General features: G+C 39.2%; 2 protein-coding genes across 2 annotated transcripts in view; one reads left to right on the top strand and one right to left on the bottom strand.

Annotated features, from left to right (window-relative positions):
• ANKFN1 (ankyrin repeat and fibronectin type III domain containing 1) overlaps positions 1 to 14,331 on the bottom strand; it is a 133,719-nt gene that overhangs the window by 99,291 nt on the left and 20,097 nt on the right. The gene's annotated exons all lie outside the window — the stretch shown is intronic.
• LOC129515528 (cytochrome c oxidase subunit 6A1, mitochondrial-like) lies at positions 1,776 to 2,096 on the top strand. Its single transcript, XM_055334427.1, has one exon. It carries the CDS (start codon positions 1,776 to 1,778, stop codon positions 2,094 to 2,096), a length of 321 nt encoding a protein of 106 aa, XP_055190402.1.

Raw genomic sequence — 14,331 nt, 5'->3', positions numbered from 1 at the left:
GTATGGCACTGTTGAGTTATTCTGGCTTTATAATATATTAGGATCATGACCTTTATGGTGACCTAGTAATAATGGTGATAGCATCATCTTAAATATATATATAGCACACTGTAATTTACAAAGCATTTTCACTTACACTACCTCATTTGTTTTGATCCCTATGATGTCACATACAGCAGCTGAGACTGGTACTTCTGTCCTCATTTCATACATAGAGCCCAGAGGATATGAAGTGTTTGCCCAAGATCTGAAGCCCAGGGGAGATGAACTGTTTGCCCAAGATCACCAACAAAACTAGTAGGTGACAGAGTGATGACTTGCCTCTTCTGTCTTTCCTAATCCAGGATTCTGCTTTTCAGAATGTCTAAGATATTCTCTGAATGTTTCTTCCTCAGAGAGCTCATTCATTCCCAGAGATTATCTCTGTGCTACAGAGTTCTAAGTCCTATGCAGGACCTTCAGCTTCATCTAACCTTCTGTGGATTAAGGAAGGGACAAAATTATGAAATCATAGAATGCCAGAGCAGAAGTAGACCTGAGAGAGATCATAGACTAACCTAGGTTGACTAACTAGGTTAGTCATTTTATGGAAAACAAACAAAAAAACCCAAAAAACAAAAAACTCCAAAGCTCAGAGAAGTTGTGACCTTTGTGTCCAAGATTATACAGTTTCTAAGAAATCAGGGCTAAGTCAGAACTCAAAGATAGTTCTTTCCATATGGTTTAATAACGAAGAGGAAGAGGGAAATGTTATATTTACTTTACTGAAACGAATCATCTCTATGTTTATAAGTACCTCCAGGGCCAGAAATGAGACTGAATTCATTCATCCATTCATTCATTCAACAAATAATCATGTGCCATGTGTCAGGTACTATGCTTGTCATTGGGTTTATGATGGTGAACCAAATAGGCATGGTCCCTGCCTTCATGGAAAATATAGTCTAGAAAGAGAAACAGATACCAAGCAAGTAATTTATGGGTAAAGATGTAATTACAAACTAGGAAAATGACTTATAAGGGAAACTTACATGGTGCTCTGAAAGAATGCAACAGGAAGATATAATTATTTTGTCTTCAGAGTCTGGGAAACTTCCATTGCTCCCTATACCCCCAACTCCAGCCTGCCATGCGGTCCCTGCAGCATGTCTGTGGAGACCTCTAAGATTCCATGGATCAGTTTGAAAATCACTGATCCTGTCCTATTCCCTCATTTCTTCAGAGAATAGAACTGAGGTTCAAAGAGGAGATGTGACTTACCCAAAAAGGTCACCTAGCTAGTTAGAGCAGAGCCAAAGGATAACAAGCTCCTGATTTTCTGGCTAGGGCTCCTTCCACTGTATAAATAAATGTCCTCTTAATGCAGACCCATACTCTACTACCAAAGTTTGCAGTGATACCACTCTTCATAAGTCACAGACTCCCAGAAGACTGTAGCACTTTGACTTAGTTTAGATCATGCCATAATCAGCACACTACATTGAACAGACAAATCAAGATTTGACAGACACTTCCAATGAATCTAAGTATTTTCTAGAAAATAGTTTATCTAATTTTTCTTGAGTGGTTCATAAGTTATTGTACTGAAGAATAAGCTGAACTGGCCTAAACTGAGAGCACATTTTTAGAATTTAAACTACTCTTTGTCAAAGGGCAACTTTTTTTTTGGCAATGAACGGTTTAACCTAAGTTCTTTCGATAAATTGTTTCTATCCACCAGTGTAATCCTCAGCACACACCTCATCAGAAGTAGAAGTGATTGGTCCACATGGAAAATGGTAGCACTGGCTGTGTCCCAGCTGTCTGGGCTGCTAGGTTGGTGTGGGACACAGCTGGGATGGTCCATGTCGAGTGGTGTCCACAGCAAGGAGGGCTCAGCTCGCATGTGGAAGGCCCTCACCTACTTCATAGCACGTCTTGGCGTGGGAGTGAGCATGCTGAACGTCTTTCTGAAGTCACATCATGGAGAACATCAAGTTCATTGCTTACCCTATTTCCACATCAGGTTCAAGCCCTTTCCCTGGGGAGATGATAATCATAGTTTATTCCATAGTTCTCATGTGAATCTACTTCCAACCAGCTACGAAGATGAATAAAGAGAGTCTGGACCACTGCCCAGTGGAGATCATAGCACAGGTTTGGACCTTGACTCTGCACACAGACCAGAAAAGTATATAGGAACTTAAGCTCGCTTTCCTTACTTGTATCATACTGGTGACCAGTATGCTGATCTTCCATCCCTTTGCTTGTGGCAGGAGATGGCTTATAAATAACTTAGATTGGTCTGTGAAAATAAATAAGTAAATAAATAAATAAAAGATGTAGAAGTGGCTGATTAGAAGAGCTACAACCCCATGTGTTTAGATTTGGTTAATGTGTATGCAGTCAGTACTTCCTGGGTGTTACGTGCTCACAGCTCATGGATGTGTCCCCATTTAACACCTAGGACAGCGGAATTAGTTAGGGGTGATTGGTCTTTACTCACCTAAGTGCTGTTTCTCATTAAAATTAGGGTACCTTGACTCCTTGACTCATTATGCTTCCCCTCAATTTTATTTTTCTTTAATTTGGGGATGAGTGGAGTGATAGAATTGGAGAATTTTGACATTATTTTCCATGTCCACATTTAGCTATTTACAACTATGTGACTTGAAATTATAGAACAGTCAATACTGGTTTTAAAACGGGGTCGGGGTTGGAATTTAGTAGAACTCTCCTTTAAAGAAACATTCCAGAATGCAGGAAATGCCCTAAATACAGAGATATTCATAGAAGCAGCATCTACAACAGTGAAACAACTGGGAGCAACTTGAATAGCCAACAATAAAAAAAAAAAAGGTAAAATGCATACTGACGTATTCCGTGCAACATGAATGGATTAAAACAACACTTCAAAGCAAAGGTCATAACGGGGATGTGAAGTAGAAGAGATGGCAGTACAGCATAGTCACTATGAGTAGGGGCTTCTGGATGCTGACTGAGGTTAAATTGGACTTTTGCATGGCTGGAGGACCTCAGCAAGTTCCTCTGTTTACCTTCAGTTCCTCATTCATGAGGAGAGGATAAACTGTACCTATTCCAAAGAGCTGTGTGAGGTTTAGAAGAAACAATACTTGTAAAGCCTTGACCCAAAGCCTGGCATGTGCTATGGGCTTGACATATGTTCACTGTTATTAAATATATGGTCTCAACTTATTATGGGGTCAAAAAATACCAAAAGTTCCTTTGAAGACTAGATTTCTTTGGGCTCCAGGGTTGAGGGTGAGTGATTTGTTTATTTATAATTTCTTCTCTTTGCAATGTCCTATAATTATTTTATGTCCTTTCCATTTGCCCCTCACCCTCTTTTCACCAGTAAAAACTTTGACCATTACTGACCTGCTCTGTGTCTCCAGGAGACTGATTCCTATGGACTGCATTACCCAGGACCTCTAGCCCATGGCCTTCTAGTGGAGTTCAGCCAGTGCCTGGAGCTGGTGATGGGTGTGTCCTTTCACATAGCAACTCCTGACCAGTGCCCCCACCCCAGCTTTTACCTCTCTCCCTTCAAGTGTAGGGGTGATAAGAGCTTTCCATTTTAGCTAGCCTTGGGTGCCTTGCTATCCCTTGTCCATTCATGAACCCTGCTCACCTCTCTGTAAATAATACCTTCATTAACATTGCTTCAAAATTGAAGCTGAGTATCCTTTTTTTTTTTTTTCCTGCCAGGACTCTGGCTGATACAAGAAGCACACATTATTTTTATAATTGGGGAAACTTCATTTAAGAAGCACAAAGGGCCACCCCTCCTCCTACCTCCCAAAAGGAAGCACTCCTCACGGAGTGGAGAGGCCCCTTAGCTTCCAGACTTGAGGGTGATTATTTTTGTTTCATTTTTCAGCCCTCACATGAAATTAGGCTTCAGGCTAGAACACCTATTTCTTAGAAAAACACACTTTCTCCTGGAGAGAAATTCTAGAAAGCAGTCGCGGGCTATTGACAAACTATAATGCTGCAAAGGGATCTGGCCAAAAAGGAATCAAGAGGAAAATCTCCAAGGGGAGAAGGTGGCCCGGAAGTGGCTCATCACCTGCAGTGCCAGCTGTGCTCCCAGTTGAGCAGTCATGGACAGAGCTATGCCTTGAGTAAAGACCTGCCTCTGTGGCCACTGGAAACTCACCAGCCCCTGTGGCGTCTGGGCTCAGCAACTGCCAGGCTCCCAGGGGGTAAGTGATACAGTTTGTTCAGTCCGGGGGTGGGGATGGCAGTACGAGGTGGTGATGGGGTTGGTTGGGGGTGTCGGGAGGGGGGCTTGGCTCATCACCATGCACTGCTCCACTGTTAAATCTCGATTGGCAGGCTGACTTTCCCCAGGAGAAAGTGTGGGGAGGAATCTCACAGTTGCATGGCAATAAAGAGCTGCCTGGTGGGCCTCCCTCTCCTCCAAGAAGCTTCGTGGCTCCAAAGTTCCAGAGGGGTGTGTGAAGGGGAGAAGGAGAAATAAGCCACCCTACTCAGTACTGATGTGATCACCTTTGTAGAAACTTTCCAGTGGCAAGTATGTTGAAGACAGTGAGCTTGGGGGGGCCAGCAGGGTACAGAAGGATGAAACTGAAGGTGGGGGTTGGGGCAGGGGGGTGTGGATCCAAGAAGAGAACCATGGATAACTTATAAAGGGAAGGGATGAGAGGTGAGGCTCAGTAAAAGATGATGTTGGACAAAGCCTCAACACTTTGGGTCTTTTTTTTTTTTTTTTTAACACTTTGGGTTTTACTCTCTTTATACTCTGAAGTGAATTCTTATGTTGGTGAGCCCTCTTTCCTCCATAACCTCTAAGCCTCATAAAAAAGAGGGTCTGTGTTTATGTGTTCATGTGACTCAAAATGAATTCACTGAATACTTAAACATACATATATAAATATATAAACATATACATATGTTTATATATTTATAAATATATATTTATTTATATATACACATATATACACACACATATATAGCACTTTTCTAAGTTCCAGGGCTACAGAGATGAACAAAACATCCCTGCTCACATAAGGTTTACAGTCTGATGGGAGGGACCCATATTAAAAACATGACCACACATTCACAGCCTAGCTTCAAGTTAGAATGGGCTAGCAGCTCTTGAAAATTATCTATGCTTGGGTCTCTACCATACAAAGACTCAGATTTGTTGGCCTTGGAAGGGGCCCTGGCAGGGATCCTAAAGGTGATTCTAGTGATCAGCTTTGAGAATTCTAAATATGCTCATGATTCCATTAAACATTATTCCCATGAAACATGCAATGAGAGTCAAATAAAACTTAGAAAATAATTTACTAGATATATTAGAGACTAAAAAGTTATAATAAACTCCAAAAGTTCTATAATAAACATATTTTAAAAATATACCACAAAAATAGATGTTTGTAATTTGTGAATAGTTTTTGGAAAGGCATGATAGAAATTATTAGGCATTATTTATATTAAGTACTTAGAAATGCTTCTCTGAGGAAATGACTTTTAACAAAGAACTGATCAATGGACAGAGAATAGGAGGTGCAGTGTTCTAGGCAGAGGGATCATCAAAGGTTCTGTGATGGGATAAATGCTTTTAGAAGAGAAAGGTGGTTAATGCTACTGCAATGTAGGAGGTGAAGCAAAAAAAAAAAAAAAAGACAAAATTTTTGCCTTCAAGGAACTTGTACCTTACGGAAAAACTCACATATTCCAAAAACTCCTCTATTACTCTATGGATCTATGATTTTCCAAATATAACAGGAAGAAGAAATCACTGTCAGTAATAATCCTTCACTAGCTGATATAAAAACCCATTTTCATGTTTGTCCCTAGGTAACATACATAACTTTTTGAAACAGCATAAATGCTTTCCTAAGTATGTTGGCTTGGGGTAATATTAGTATTAGGTCATGTTTACTGAGCATTCAGGCTGGGTAAGAAGGGAGAAGTGACTTGGATATTGAATTAAAATGCCAAACTGACAGACATGCCTGTCTACCATTTTTCTCTCCAAATCCTTTAAAAGGAAAACAAAGTATAGTGTTTAAAAATATATCTATTATCAAGAAAACAAAAAAGTGAGCCATATATATATATACCCATTTTCCTTCTCATTTGCTCCGTAATCCCTAGCAACCACTAATCTGTTCTCTATTTCTATAATTTTGTTATTTCAGGAGTGTTATATAAATGGAATAATATGCTATGTAGCCTTTATGGATTGGCATTTTCACTCAGCATAATTCTTTAGAGATTCATCCAGGCTGTTGTGTGTATTGATAAGTTTTCCTTTTCATTGCTGAGTATTATTCCATGGTATGAATATATTACAGTTGGCTTAGCCATTCACCAAATTGGAGGTCACCTGACTTGTTTCCAGTTTTTGGTTAGTATAGATAAAGCTGCTATAAACAGTTTTGAACAGATATTTATATGAACATGAGTTTTCATTTTTCTGGGATAAATGCCCACCAGTTGGTAGGACATATGGTTCTTGCATGTTTCTTTTTAAAATAAATTGTTAAACTGTTTTTCAGAGTGCTGGTCCCACCAGCAATGTATGAGTGATCTGATGTGTCTGCATCCTTTCCTTTTGGTATTGTCACTATTTTCAGTTTTTTTGCTACTCTGATAGGCATGTAGCAATATTTCATTGTGTGTGTGTGTTTTAAAAGACTTCTTTATTTTAGAGAGAGAGAGGAAAGAGTAGGGAGAGGCAGAGGGAGAGGGAGAGACAAAATCTCAAGCAGACTCCCCACTGAGCAAGGAGTCCAACTCAGGGCTCGATCCCATGACCTGAACTGAAACCAAGAATCAGAGGCTTTACTGAGCCATCTAGGCACCTCTTTCATTGTGGTTTTAATTTACATTTGCTTAATGCAAACCCGGTGAGTTATTATTATATAGTGGAACATGAGTAGATAGTAGTTGAGAGAAATTAGGTACTACTCTTGGAAAAATAGGTACTACTCTAAAAGGATTATTTGAAACAAAGTTTGACTATGTTAAGGGCAAGTAGGGTAGAAAAAAGAGGCAATCAGATTTGAGGAAAGTATATAGGTAAGCAGATGCAATCATAATATACTATTTGACTTCATAATGTTAGAACTTATACACTCAGTATAGCGAGAAAACAAAAATGTGAGCAATATATATATACCCATTTTCCTTCTCATTTGCTCCTGAATCCCTAGCAGCCACTAATCTGTTCTCTATTTCTATAATTTTTGTTATTTTGGGAGTGTTATATAAATGGAATAATATGCTATGTAGCCTTTATGGATTGGCATTTTCACTCAGAACTAAGATTCAAGTTGATTAGGAAGACACACAGTGGCCACGCAGTGACTCCTCCCAAAGAATATAGGAAGGAAGGGGTTAAAGAATAGCTTCACAGTGGAGAAATCAGACAAACCCACCTCAGCTAGGTGAACAAGGTCAATATCAACAGTGATGAGTCATTTTGGGAAGATGTACTCTTGATATGATGGGATGGAAATGGCTAAAATTTTACGTCTGTGTAAAGTTTTGTGTCTTCTATCCCCCCAGGGTGATCATGAAGAAAAACATCAGTTGCACCCAATAGAGGGACACTCTACAAATAGCTGCATAGTCTTCCTTCAAAATTGTTAGGGTCATCAAAAACAAGGAAAGTCTGAGAAACTGTCATCCAGAAGAACCCAAGGATACATAGTAACTAAATGTCATGCGGGGTTTTGGATGGGGTCCTGGGACAAAAAAGACATTAGGGGCACCTGGATGGCTCAGTCAGTTGAATATCCAACTCTTGATTTCGGCTTGGGTCAAGATCTCAGAGTCGTAAAGTCAAGCCCCATGTGAGGCTCTGCTCAGTGCACAGAGTCTGCTTGGGATTGTCTCTCTCTCTCCCCCTCTGCCCCTCTGCTCATACACACACTCTATCATGCTCCTTCTCAGATAAATAAATAAAATCTTATAAAAAAGACATCAGGTACAAACCAAGGTTATTTGAGTAAAGTAAGGATTTTAGTTAACAATAACAACAACAACTAGAAATGTATACACATAATAATATAAACATTGTTGACTTAACTAAAAATGGAAATAATTATGTAGAGAGAATAAGGAACTGCAGATGAGTGTCATATTATGAGAGAACTGAATTCTTTTTTGCTATAATTGCATACCTAAGACCTACAATTGCTGCATCAAGAAAGAGCCATAGAAGCATATTAATTACAGTAGACCGGTAATTATAAGAACTAGAGGAATTAAAACCGGCTGGCTCTGAAGAGAAGAGTGGGAAGAATGGAGCAAATAATTTTTTTTTATTATAAGCCTTTGGTACAAATTTGTTTTTTAATCCCATTCTTAGATCACTTTGGACAAAAATAAAAATAAAAGGTGTATATAAAAAAGACACATGCAGTGTAAGTTTACTATATACTCTTCATAAGAGATGTGTCTCAAATATCATGGGAAGGATGCAAATAGGAAGATAGAAAGGCAACAGGCAAATGAAAACCAAGAAGGTACTGTTGATTACAGACAAAATAGAAGTTGAAGGAAACAGCATTAAGCAAGACAAATAAAGCAGCTTCTCAGAGATCAAAGATCAAAGGGACAAACACTTTAGTAAAAGGCAGGGATTAAACAACACATACACATTCACACTTTATACTCAGTGGAGTTTACACATTCTTTTCAAACACTAACAATAGTACATATACACTGATTTACTGGTTAGCTACAAATAAGAGTTTTAAAATGGCTCTACAGCATACAAAGTACATTAAATTTTTTTTTTACTATGGTAAAATTAGAAAATAACATTAAAAATATAGCAAAAATATGGTCAGAAATTTAAAATGGCTTGCCTAAAAACTCCATTTAAAGTCGAAATGATAAATAATTTATAAATAAACTGATTATAGCATCTTGCCTTAGACTTTTTGGATATGGACAAAATGATAGGGAAAAATTTATAGCCTTAAATATATGGATTAGAAAACAAGAAAAATAAAGGAATAAAAACGTAAGTTTTCAAGTTAAAAAAAACTGGGAAAGAAAGAGTAAAGTAAACCAACAGAAAGTAGCAGGAATTGGCAAAGCTAAAGCTAGAAATTAATAAAATAGAAGATACACAGGAAGTAGGTTTTATGAATGAAAAAAGTTAATTCTTCAAACAAACCAGTAAAATAGACAAATGTTCAACAATGCTAAAAGGGCACAAATAACATGGCTTTTGAAATACTAAAGGGACCAAGGTCACAGGAGATTTAAAAATTATGTTCAATGCTATATAATTTGTCATAATCCACATGAGAGTTCATTCATGATAGCCATAAAACTTGTAAAATATATCCCACATGAAACTTATCAGTAGATGTAGAAGACCCACATAGAGAAAATTATGAAACTTTCCTGAATACATAAGATTCAAGTTGATTAGGAAGACATGTCTTGGATGGAAAGGCTCTCCAAATTAATTTAGGAATTCGATGCACTAATACACCTTTGAAAATTACTTGACAAACCCATTCTAAAATTCACTTGGAAGAGAACATGTGTGCAAACAACTGAGACATTTTGAAAAAGATTACCATTGGGAGGGACTTGCCCTACCAGATGTTAAAATATACTATAGAGGGAACCCTGGGTGGCGCAGCGGTTTAGCGCCTGCCTTTGGCCCAGGGCGCAATCCTGGAGACCCAGGATCGAGTCCCACGTCGGGCTCCCGGTGCATGGAGCCTGCTTCTCCCTCTGCCTATGTCTCTGCCTCTCTCTCTGTGTGTGTGTGTGTGACTATCATAAATAAATAAAAATTAAAAAAAATAAGCTAAGCAAATCTTAAAATATATATATATATATATATATATATATATATATATATATATACTATAGAGGAACTATATGGTGTAAAAATTAATAAAAGGAAATGCCATTTAATATGGATTGGGGAGGCCAGCGGGGGGAACTCTTACACCCTATAATTCCTTGTCAATATCGCGCGGCGCGCGCACTCACACCGCCCCCCACGAAGAGATTTACCTTGAAAGTCCATAGTACTTGAGCTACTTTCCTACCCCAGCAGAGGGAAGGTTTTTCTCTTGCCTCAGCAACAGCGCAGCCAATCAGAGACGTCACAACTCAGCCAATGAAAAACCACTACACTTCAAACTCCCAGTTTCGTCCAGCGGACTTTTGTTTGTAATAACCCCGCACAATTGCCCCCCTTTCCTCTGTGAAAGGTGTTCTTTGTTCTCTGGACTTGGAGCTTGCTTATTCCAATTTGCAGCTCTCTACTGTTGCTAAATAAACTCATTTTTACTAGTCATTTCACTAGTAAGGGTTCTTTGCTATTTTTTTGGTGGTTTTATTTTTAAGGTTAACATTGGATGTAGACAGGTGAGACAAAGAAATGGGAAGGCGTAAATTTTTCCACTTCTAGTTAACAATGTCAAAAGAAAATACTGTCCCAAGTAAAACAGAGACACATACAAGGATTGCAATATTAAACAATAGGCAAAAAAATGGAGACAACCTATGTCTATCAGTGGGAGAACAGTTAGATAAATTATGGCACCTCTAGCTAAGTAATAGGAATACTGTACAGCTATTAAAAAGAAAGACGATCCAAACATACTGACATAGATACATTTGATTTATCCGATATATTGCTGAATTAAAAATAAATCTAGTTGTAGGATTAGGCAGTGTGAAAGTTTTATAGTGGAGTACACAAACCTATACATCTGTGTGCTTATACATGTGGATACATGCATCAGGAAAGGATTTGTAAGAACATACATTGAACACATAACAGATTAACTTAGTGACAGGGATGTGATATTGGGGGAAGGGTAAATCTTTGTCTTTTATATAACCTGTACTGAATCATTTGAGAGTTAAAAAACTTCCTAAATGAAGAAAATGCAAAAAGACTCTGACTTACAACATACTGTACTGGAGAAAGGTTTAGAGGTGGTTCATAAGATGGTAAAAGAGTAAACTGGCTGGATCCTGACAGCTCAGCAACCAGTGGAGGAATTGAGAATGGATTTATCTATAAAACCTGTGGCAGCTTAGAAGAAAGAACATGAGTAGTGTTGCCATTCTCTTGCTCTCACTGGACTTGCTGTTTTTCCTCATAATACATTTAGCTGCTGAACTTATTTCCATATTTTTATTTTTGCTTGCAGGCAAAAAATGTTAATCCACTGAGTTTTCTGTCCCCTGGACATATCTTCTGCCTCTCCTAGTTGCTTCTTATCTGTAAATTTCTGGCTTCACCCCTGCTCAAACAAGCTAACTAAAGTTATAATCCTTCTGTTTTATGAAATTGAATAACTTCAATTTAGTGATGAAGGTAGCTACCACATGCTTATAGGATCATACTAATTCTTCAATTAATTAAACATGGAAAATAATTATAGTTTCTAATGCAATGTACTTTTTTCTCTTTCCAATTATAAGATGTAGGAAGGAAAAAAGTAATATCAATACGAAGCAGTGTGCACCAAGCCCCATGAAGTCAAGTTTTCTTAAGTCTTGTGAAAAGATGGTCCAAATTATCAAGTCATGGTCAAGTTCACACTATTATTATTGTCAGTTGTCAACCCTGAGGGTTTTCATGGACAAATAGTGGACTCTCCTTCCTAGAAGCTGTGGTGCCCCCTGACATCTCTCTGGAATTCTTTGGCTTCCTTTCTTTCTGGGAAACAAGTTGGCAGAAGTACTGCCTGGCCTTTGCAGGAGCAGATACACTACCAGCTCCTGATGAAAGGTCCTGGCAAAGAAATGCTTTTCGATTTTTTTTTTTTTTTGAGAATGCCATCAAATGAGCAGTTAGTTTGCTATTACAAGCCTTTCTAGGAAGGAATTAGGGTGATGGTTTCTAATCTGTTAGAGAACAAGGTGAGAAGAGATGGGGAAGGCACCATCCAAACCAGCATACTGCCCACACCCTCTGGAGCAGCTACTATATCATCTCATCACTGGCAAACCAAAAGATGATGATGTCAAGCCCTGCTTTTTTTTAAAAAGAAAAGAATCCACTGTGTGGATGGAAAACGGATGCTGCACTGCATCTGTCAGAGGACATTTTCCTTTCCATTCTCAGCCTGGAAAAGAGCAGCAAAATCACTTTTGAAAATGTTCTCTGCTTTAGGACTGCAGAGAAATAACATCCTCTGCAACATGGGTGCTTCAGGCAGGTTACCCAAGGCGGGGAGGAGAAAATGCGGAATAAAGTTCTGGCAATTGTCCAAAGCATCGAAGCACTTGAAATAAGTCTAGTTTGGTTCTGTAAGCCATGGAAATTGATGAAATGGGACCAAAAGACACAAGTGCTCTTTGAATCAAAGGAGAAAACACCTAGAATCAGACAGTTGCTCTCTGAGCCTTGTTTTCCCACATTTAGGGGAGATGCAAGCAGAAAACTCCAGTAAGTCTTACTCACAACTGTTTCTGGGATTTAAAGTGAAATGTATGCCTTTAATGTCCAAGCTGTGATGGCAATCACCCTGGTGCATGGCCCCTGGGCCTGAATAGGGCTTATAAAGAGATGCTCTTAAAAAAATTTCCGGATATCAACAAACTCTTAAAAAAAAAACTGGAACATGTTGATGAGTTGAGTGTACACACGTGACAAAGATAGATTCAGATTTTCTGTCAAACACAGGCCTCAGTATGAAGGGGGAGAACATCCAGTTGTCAAAATAGGCTTGAGGTTTTGTGAACCCAGAAATTCTGGAGAGCAGTATGAGATGTTTTCCAAAGCCCTAACTGTAGGGTTAAGCCTTTCCTCTAAGCAATTAGATAATTGACATTTCATTCTGTGGATTTCTTGATTGTTTCTTCTTTTTTAAAGCAAACAAAATAATTAGACTTGTTTCAGAGTAATTTTGCTAATATTTCCATAATTAAATAATTACTTCAGCTCTGAATTAAAAACTGTCCTGCTCTCTGGGTACAGTAAGCTGCCAGCTGTTTTAAATAACCCTTGAGAGTGGTCAGGTTAAGGACTCAATTTATGACCTTATAAATTAACACAAGGAAACCTACTCCATAATGCAACAGACAATTCTATTTATAATGCTTAATTAATCCCCTCCAGTCACTACCAGAACCCACTTGTGGCTTTCATTTCAACCTCACCCAAACATAAGTCTCCTGAGATGAGACGTGTTCATATGTGGATGCTGATAGAATTTGCTGGCATTCTGGTCAAGTATTAAATAGCTGAGGGTCTGGATAAATTAGCTCCCGATAGCTCACTAATCAAATGTAGGGAGAAAAATGTCAAGTTTAGCAGCACTGATGAAACACTGAGCTGGAGAGATGTAGAGAGAGGAGAATGTCCGAGTCTGACACTGCCTGCAAACACTGGCTCTGAATTTCAGGAAGTCTTGGCAGAGCAGACAACCAGGAGAAAGTATCAGGACTGTATCACAGGATGGCTGTGGGAGGCCATCCTGGGTGGCTTCACTTGTCTTTTGTCACTAGTACCCTCAGGCTGCCTTCTCTTTGAGACAGAAAACCCAGGGTGGTAACCAGTTCTATGTTGTCTTCCCTAAGATAGTATGAAGAGAGTGGAGTTATCTGGAAAATCCCAAGTACCACAAAAGCTACAGGGTGTAGGCACAGTAATTTTTGTAGACCTTGAGGATTCTCCTGGGAATGGGCCCCAGGAAGGAGAGAGGAGGCACATATATGCTTGGACATAGGAATTTTGCCTTGTGGGCTGGCATCTTGGAATACATGCATAGAGGACTTTATCAGGCTTTAGGACTGGTCAGGCTATTTCCATGTGTCGTCCTGAATCAGGAAAATAGATTTCTCTCTCTTTTGTCCACCATATTCAAGAATCCACATAATGTGATACTTCTGGCTCTGCTTTGTGTCTTTAGGCAAATTCTTCAATCTCCGTGTCTCAGTCTTCCAGTCTGCAAAGTGGATATCCTAACTGTGCCCACCCACCGCTAAAGTTGTTGGGAAGATCACATGGAGTTAGGACATGTGATAGCTTTACACTGTGCCTTGGTATACAGTAGGTTCTGTGTAGCCTTGGCTGTTCCCATCACAGTGTCTCTCTGCTGTCTGCTCCGGGTTCCCTCTCTCCTTTGGCAGCAGTGCTCCAGCAGCCACGTCAGGCTGTTGTGATTTCTCCCAGAGATCTGCCTAACTCACTTCCCTGTTCCAGGTCCACACCTCTTCCAGTATATCATACACAGTACTGTGCCCCAAATCTTGCTAGCTACTTCCGATCCTGTCCCCATCTTACTTGGTGTTCTGCAGAGTGCATCACATAATGTTGAAACTCCTGAATCCTGAATTTGAGTCTCAGTGTACCCC

This window comes from Nyctereutes procyonoides, unplaced genomic scaffold, assembly GCF_905146905.1.
Source record: "Nyctereutes procyonoides isolate TBG_1078 unplaced genomic scaffold, NYPRO_anot_genome, whole genome shotgun sequence".
Taxonomy (NCBI): Eukaryota; Metazoa; Chordata; class Mammalia; order Carnivora; family Canidae; genus Nyctereutes; species Nyctereutes procyonoides.
The sequence above is the reverse complement of the archived record's forward strand: the minus strand, read 5'-3'. Positions and strand labels throughout refer to the sequence as shown.

Excerpts from the sequence above, each read along its gene's own strand:
- LOC129515528 (XM_055334427.1), top strand. The coding sequence starts at position 1,776 with ATGGTAGCACTGGCTGTGTCCCAGCTGTCTGGGCTGCTAGGTTGGTGT.